Source organism: Triticum urartu, chromosome 2 (genome assembly GCF_003073215.2).
Source record: "Triticum urartu cultivar G1812 chromosome 2, Tu2.1, whole genome shotgun sequence".
In the NCBI taxonomy this organism is placed as follows: Eukaryota; Viridiplantae; Streptophyta; class Magnoliopsida; order Poales; family Poaceae; genus Triticum; species Triticum urartu.
The window spans coordinates 524660179-524668210 of NC_053023.1; the positions used below are offsets into that span (position 1 = coordinate 524660179).

The 8032-nt window shown below is 51.5% G+C and overlaps 1 protein-coding gene across 1 annotated transcript; it reads right to left on the bottom strand.

Moving 5' to 3' along the window:
* Positions 1 to 137: 137 nt before the first annotated feature.
* LOC125538473 (two-component response regulator ORR1-like) lies at positions 138 to 2794 on the bottom strand. The gene is made up of 7 exons (XM_048701761.1): positions 2544 to 2794; positions 2258 to 2441; positions 1933 to 1991; positions 1411 to 1488; positions 1233 to 1303; positions 648 to 846; positions 138 to 544 (listed from the first exon to the last, which is right to left on the bottom strand). Exons 2-7 carry the CDS (start codon positions 2373 to 2375, stop codon positions 404 to 406), a joined length of 666 nt encoding a protein of 221 aa, XP_048557718.1. The 5' UTR covers positions 2376 to 2441; positions 2544 to 2794; the 3' UTR covers positions 138 to 403.
* Positions 2795 to 8032: the final 5238 nt, after the last annotated feature.

Consider the following 8032-nt stretch of genomic DNA (forward strand, 5'->3'; position numbering starts at 1 on the left):
TGCTACTTTTAAGTCAGCTTGTGCTGTTCTTTTCTCATGAGATCTGATGAACTATTGAAACAGGTGAGCAGTCGCCCTCAACCAAGTGAAAGGCGAAGAAAAGTTCCCTGGATGTCACATCAGTAGATCAGCCAAGATCCAAGCCAAAAGGGACATCAGATACTGCCTGCCTCATTGTGCGTTTTGTACAAGGATGGATACAAGGGGTTCTTCCTCGACTCACCAGCCCAACAAGGCCAAGAACCGACGCCCGCCCGGTTAGAATCTCAAAGCAAACGAATCTACTACCTAAAGCTCCATCCATGGTTGTTGAAACATGGAGGTTCACTGCTCACTCATAAGCTACGACACAAGAGCTACTCCTCCTTGCAGAGCTGCAGCATGTCACTGGACCGCGGCACCATCACCTCAGGTAGGAGAGGAAGCAGCCGTTGGACCATCTGTGCAGGAGCTCGCCGACGCACAGGATGGCGTAGACCAGCAGGATGAACTTGAAGAGGAACGGGAAGTAGTGCGAGAGCCCGGCGCTCGACGAGTGGAGGACCTGAAAGAAACACAACAGCAAGCGAAGATGATGATGAGTCCTGGAACATCAGACGGCTAGACGACGGTGCGGTAATAAGATGGAGGTCGGGGTGGTGACGTGCCATGGCAATATCGGTGAGGTGTGCTCGCCGTCGCAGCGACGACGACGTGCCATCGACAGCAGCTATATGGTCCGCGCTCTTGCTCACAGTGCTGCATGGAGGGTCCTTGGGTTTCGCGTTCGAGCAGCTCCTCAGGCGCGGCACATCCTTGCTCTGAAGAGGCTTGACGATGTAATCTTCAGCACCAGCCTTGAGGCATCTGTCCCCAGCAAAAAGTTAAGGCGGTTACTATCAGGTATCAGCTGCAGGATTCTGTATAGTACAATCAACAGGTTACAAAGACACAATGAATGCACTGAGAAAAGCAGAGATCTCCATGGGATGTTCAAAATTCACTGATACTTGATACATAATGGGAGGAGCAAGGACAGGCAGCATAATGAACTGACTGCAGCGTATTTACTGAAGCAGCAAGCACTGTGGCTACGAATCCATGTTATTAACTGAGCTTTAGACCCATGATGTACTGTCTGCCTACTGTCGCAGCAAAGGCAACCTTTTTTGCCCCCACCCCCATTGCTTCATCGACTTTGAACAAAAATGGATGCTCGAGTGAAGGAAAGGGGAAACAAAATCGAGGCTCACCTGCTGATCCTCTGGGGCTCGTTCTCCGACGACATGACGACCACCGGGATAGGCTTGAGAGGACTCATGGCCTGAAAACGTCCATGGAAATTAGTAATGAAATCTGGGAGCATTGGACATCTTCTTTCATATCACAAATGTGAAGAAAAAATGGGCACGTATGCAGTGAGATGTGCACCTTGATGGCCTTGAGGAGGTCGTAGCCGGTCATCTCGGGCATGCAGTAGTCAGTGAGCACCATGTCGACGGCCTGCTCCTGGAGACAAACACCACAGGTGAAAGAAAACAATCAGTACTACTAGCAGATTATTATTTACCCTGCTAATCCAAGCAACACCTTTCTCCAACCGTGCCTTAAACTAGTGCTCTCATGTCCTGTGGCTACCAGACAGCCTCGGCAGGCCGCTGTAAGACGGCGAGTTTTTATCCGTTTCCCCCCATAAAAAAGCGGCGGCCTTTTCTGGCTCTCGTCCTCCCCTCAAGAACACAAAACCCTCACGCGCATGCGCATGCGCGAGCCCGCCCCTCCCCCCGTACGGTACGGCGGCCCACCGACAAGTGGCGCGCCGCCATGGTGCCAATGGATAGCCAAAGTGGGGAAAATAAAAGAAAATAAGAAGCAAGTCCTGCTTTGCAGCTGGTGAAGTACTGAATGCGAGGCGATGTGCCATGGACAGGGCGGATGGAATTTGTTGGTTACCTTGCCGTCCTTGAGCCCCAGGAACTCCATGGCCTTCTTAGCGCTGTCCACGGCGATGACTGCATGACGTTGTTAAGATTTTAGTACAGAGCAACCGTGGCAGCAATGGGGAAGGAAAGGAAGATTAATTATGGGGCGATGACGATCGATTATGCTCTCTATCTGCAGTTTGCAGTGCACACATGCTGTTCAAGAGAAGGCACGCGCATGGGCCGAGCAAATTAACAGAGCAAAAGCATGGGCGGCAGAGGAAAATTGAATAGCCGCGCCATTGAAGAGAATTCAATCTAAAGAAAAGGCATGGAAGGGAAGGAAGGGAGCTGACCGTGGAAGGAGCCGGCGAAGGTGTTGCTGCCGAGCACCAGCTCCACCACCTTCCTGTCGACCGGGGAGTCGTCCACCAGCAGCACCCTCGTCACCCCCTCCGCGCCTCCTCCTTGCATCTCCCTCTCCTCTCCTCTCCTCTCTACCAGACAAACTCCAGCAGCAGCAGCAGGTCCTCGGCCCTCCTACCAGTGGTAAGAAAGATACTAGATGGAATTATGACTGCGAGTGCGAGGCGTTGCACCGGAGTGAGATGAGGTGAGGTGAGGTGAGGTCAGAGGCGGCACCGAGAATGGGCTTTTAAGCAGCCGGGCGGGAGGTGGGAGGGAGTACGAGCATTTGATTTGATGACCCGGCGCACCTGCAGGCCAGTGATGAAGCCTCCTCTCCTCCCCTCCCCTCCCCTCCTCTTCTTGGGGGTGACCGCGAGCGTGGGAGAGAGGGAGAGAGAGGAGGAGTAGTGGGCCCAGGCCGCGCGCGCGCGGGGCCCGCCGGCGGTGGCCAGCTCGTGGGGCACGGGAAATGCTTTCTTTCCCCTCCCCCTCCTCTAGATTTTGCTGTCGGGGAATCTCTCCACCCCCTCCCCTCCCCTTTTCTCCCTTTTCCCCGGCCCGTTCGACACCACCAGAGAATCGCCACCGGCGGTACGACGGCGATCCGCGCGTCGTGGCGCCACGCGTTGCATCACATCATATCATACCATCGGCCAGCAAAACCATTCTCGTTATCTTAGCGTTGGTGATTATTATGTTCGCTCGTAGTACTAATTGAAAACCATTTGACCCGCGCGGGGTCCGATCGCGGGCATGATCGCGCCACGGCGCCGAGGGGCTAAACAAAGTCAGCACGTGGATTCGGCGCGGGATACGTCCCAACCGTTTCCTGCCTTGTTTTTTGCTTTTCCTTATTATCATGGCGCTGGCTGGAGATGTTTATTCGCATGTCTGTGCCAACTAAATCATGCTCTCGTGGATGCGTATCCTGCGGATTATGTATATATATGTTTCTGCTGCTTCAGTGCTGGCCGCGGATATGATGATGGTATGGTGTGCACATGCTAGTGGTGATATATGCATATAACCAGATAAGACACTGCATCTTTGCTTTGCTCCGCCCTGTCTGTATCCAGCTAAATATATAGCAAGTGGATCAAGTATGGATCATTCGCAGCAACAACAACAGTTAGCTGCAGGCTAGGCATCCCCTAATCGACTCTTCGACTTTGAAGTGAATTTCAAGAGAACTTCCAGCAGCTAGCGGGATTTACTACAGACAAGCAGAGATGGCAATCTATTTACATGAAGAAACTTCCTCGCTTGATCCATGATCGTTCGCTATTAGCAAAATGAATAAAACACAATAGGTATTTCGTCACCTCCAAATGATTACGTCAGCATACATGTGTCTTCGTTGCTCCGGGTTTCTCACATCAAAACCATTTGCTTCAAATGGGCGATTAGGGTTGTGGGCTTGAGCCAGTGCTGCTACTCTGGGCGGCTCCCCTGATGAGAGTGCGCCAAGGTTGGCTACATGGGGCGGACCTGAAGAGGGGGTTGTGGAAGATCCTTGGCTCCTGCTTCTGATATCTATGAATGACATGCATGTCAAGGGAGAGGGTCGTGGAAATAAGCAGAGGGAATGGTGGTGCCCGAAGAGATCTCGACAATGTTGAAAGTGGTTTTACCCAGGTTTAGGCCCCCCGATGCGTAATAACCCTATGTTGTGCCTACCTATCTTTACTAATCAATGAGGGAGATTAAAATGGTGTTTTACTATTTATTGAGTAAGTTACAGATATGAGGCTCCTGCGTGGTCTTAAGCTTTTGACGGGGCTCCGTCTAGCCCTTATATAGGTAAACGCCGGCAGGTAGTTTGGTAGCTATCTTTGGTAGAAATAAGACTGCAGTTTCAAGTGGAAAACATATTGAAACAAAAAAAATCGTATCGACATGTGAGAAAAAAAATCATCTTGTAGTTGTATACCACTTCAGCCCAAGGCATATACACTTTTGGTCTAATGTAGTCCTATCCAACAAAAACTTAACTCTCTCCCAATTTTGTGACCCTCGTCTCTCTCACTACACGCCTCCCGGGCTCCCATTCCCATCTTCCACGCCTCCTTGCATCTACTTTGGAGCGGTTTGATTGTGTTTGTCTCTATGGTTCAAGGGTTTTTGAGTTTCAGGAAACTTTCTCTTTTTATATCCAGGTCGACATTGCATTTGCTCCGAAATAGTTTTTGAATATATCTACTTTGGTATTCATTTTCAGGATTTCCCGTGCTTGTTTCTCCTTCCGTTTAAAGATGCGGAAACAAATGTGGTGCACTTGGCTATGTCAAGTGCATCATCTGAGTCTTGACCCAATTCACTTGAAGCCGTGGTGGGTGGTGTTGACATGAAGGCTCGGATCTGGCTTAAGTTTTTGAGATTGATTGTTTCTCATTTAAAATCTTCTTCCAAAAGTCAGACTCATTAATATTTTCAAAAGAAGATAGGAGTATAGTCATTTGACAAGGGTCAGAAGTGTCAATTTTCACATAAACACCGGTGTTAGGAGTAGGTTTGAACGTTGGCGTGGTGGAGGGGCATCCTCCCCATGGACCTCGAATGACGAGGCCGACTTCGACAGGGTGTGCTACTGCTACTAGTTCAGGTCAGAGGAAGATTTTCCGACATGACTAGGCAGACAGGCTCCTTCGTAGCTGCGCCGAATCCCTCGGACGCGACCTCCCGGACTGCGACGGAAGCAGCCTAGCCGCACCCAACACGCACGCATGAGATCTCTCTCTCTCCCCGGCTGGTCTAAGATTGACTGGCGTCCGTAATAAAGTAGCACCACCGTGCACGTACGCGCCCCGCAGATCGCTTCCAGCACGCAATAAAACGTTGGCAGACAGCGTATACGTGACGATCTGACCTGAGCTGAGCTAGCGTATCCCGGACCCGATCCTCGTGTCATGTATGGCATGGGCGCTGTACCTGTACGTACGCGCCTGCCTGCTCTCCCCAGGCCAGCACCGTATCCGGACGCAGGCGGCGGGAATGGATTGATCCAGCGACCCGCATCAAATGGCCGGCCGTGGCTTCGGGGCGTGGGCTGTGGCGTGTTGGCGACATGCGCATGTCGGCTTCCCAGAGGTCGGAATAACCCGTAGCCCTACGAGACCGGCCTCTTGGTTGGGCGGATCTACGCTGCTGGGCTCTGTGTCTGTAGGCTGTAGCACTCGCACTGGACTGAGCGCGGGCAGAGCAAATCTGCCTCTGATGCATGGTTGTCTTAAATGAGAGCGCAGAGGGAGGGAGGGAGGGAGAAGATCCACTGGCGAGGTGGCATCATGGCATAGCAGGGCTGCTCATTCATTCATTCATTCATTTTTTGACGCAGACATTCTTTAACTGCCGTGCGTGGGAAGCTGGGAACGTGTCGCGCCTTTTGCCCGATCGCCGTCTCTGTCCCGCGAAGATCGGCCGTGGGCCACCGAGCATTCAACCATAATATCCGCCCTCTGATCTCTCTCTGAGATCTTATGGGTGAACGTGTGGGTTTTGGGAGCATCTGTTTGGCGACTGATTTGAACCTCCTTAAAGAAATCGGCACCGATGAGCCCAAACTTCGAGCCCACATATGTTAATCTTCATTCAGGGGTCTGTATGTTGCATAGGAGAGGAAACATAAGAAGGCAATATTTAGAGTAATCCTAGCAAAGTCATCGTATCAAGCCAATCTTAGATCATCTACAGCCGGACTTTGCAAATTCAGCCCCTCAAACGTCCGTGAACACGTCCGGACGTGTTCGCGGACACTGACCGGGCACGCCCCAATCACGCCGTTCACATCGGTGTCTCTCATATCCGAACTCCTATATGCATACTATAGCATGCAACGTTGACCAAACTACGTAGATCATCTCCGGACATAAAAATTGCACAATAGTTCTCCAAAAAATCCATCAAAGTTCACACAAACGACAAACAACTATATACTACATCTAAAACTTGAAATTAAAATCAACTTCACCACTTCTGGGCCGGCCCTTTCCCCTTCTAGTCGCCGTCGTAGTTGTACCCGTCTTCGGTTGGTGGAGGAGCGTCCGATTCGTCGGAGCAGGAGCCGTCGTCAGAGGAGGAGGAGGAGTCGACGATGACGAGGCCCTTGAGGCGCTGGACGGCCTGGTCCTGCTGCCCCTTGAGCTTGGCCAACCAAGCCGCCTCCTTCGTCTTCTCCAACACCTCCCGCTAGGATTGCTCGATGGCAAGTCGAAGAGCCTTGGCGTTCTCCCGGTGGAGACGTCGAGCGTTCATCTCCGCCGTCGTAAGCGACCGATGTCGGTGTCAAAATCGGCGGATCTCGGGTAGGGCGTCCCGAACTGTGCGTCTGAGGATCAATGGTAACAGGAGACAGGGGACACGATGTTTACCCAGGTTCGGGTCCTTTTTGATGGAGGTAATACCGTACTTCCTACTTGATTGACTTTGATGAATATAGGGGTTACACGAGTTGATCTACCTCGAGATCGTAATGGCTAAACCCTAGGTGTCTAGCCTGTATCTACGGACTAAACCCTCCGGTTTATATAGACGCCGAAGGGACCTAGGGTTGTACATAGTCGGTTTACAAAGAAAGAAAACTACACATCCGATCGCCAAACTTGCCGTCTACGCAAAGGATAGTCCCATCCAGACACGGGGGAAGGCCTTCTATCTTGTATCTTCACGGCCCATCAGTCCGGCCCATGCCACACAGCCCGACCATCCGAGGACCCCTTAATCCAAGACTCCCTCAGTAGCCCCCGAACTTGCCTTCAAATGACGATGTAGTATCCGACTTTATGTCTTCGACTTTGCAAGGCGGGTTCTCCATTATACTTCGGATTGATGATAGTTCAGATCCATATTTTAAATGTCATATCGATTCATTGCCGTCGTCGCCTTGGCTTCCACGTGTCAAACGAATGCGAACGGTCCAGGTACCTTTTACAAATAACCCCTTGACCATGCAGGGATGGAGTCTATTTAAGGAGATTAGATCTCAGATGCCATTCCACACCACGCGGAAATCCTTAGAACTTCCCATAGGAAATCGCCCAAACATGGCCGGCGCTCCTAGCTCTTCTTCACGCCCCCATGCCCTTCAAAAAGGCGACTGGGAAAACTGCTCCGTATCCTGCGCCCATCTGAGTGAACTTCAGACGCAGGGATATCTTCCTCCTGCGGATCTAGTCTCCGTTCGGGCTGGATTAACACCCTTCAATGGCGAAGCCTTGGCGGAGAATTTCCCCAATCCTTCTAAAGAGGAGCGGGTGTGTTTCATTTCCTTCCTTCTAAGAGGCATAGGATTCCCTATCCACCCTTTCCTTAGAGGTCTTTTGGAGTATTATGGCCTCCAACTCCACAATCTGATGCCAGGCTCCATCCTGCACATCGTGAGTTTCGTTGCTCTCTGTGAGCTATTCCTAGGCTGTGAGGCCCATTTTGAGTTATGGCGGAAATTTTTCTGCCTCGTCCCCCGCTCCCAAAAGGGATCTATATTCGAGGTGGGCGACGCCGAAGTATGGCGCATAGCCGGGACAGGATACTTGTCCGGCACTCCGAAGAAGGCATTCAAAGAGTAGCCCTCGGAATGGTTTTATATTGAAGACGTCGTTCTTCCGGACCCAATCCGGTGCGGACTTCCCGAATTCTCCAGTGCTCCTTTAAAGAAACGCGCCAGCTGGCGTCCCCGAAGCCCCGAGGAAGAAGACATTAGAGAGGTCGCGAGATTAGCCATCAAGATC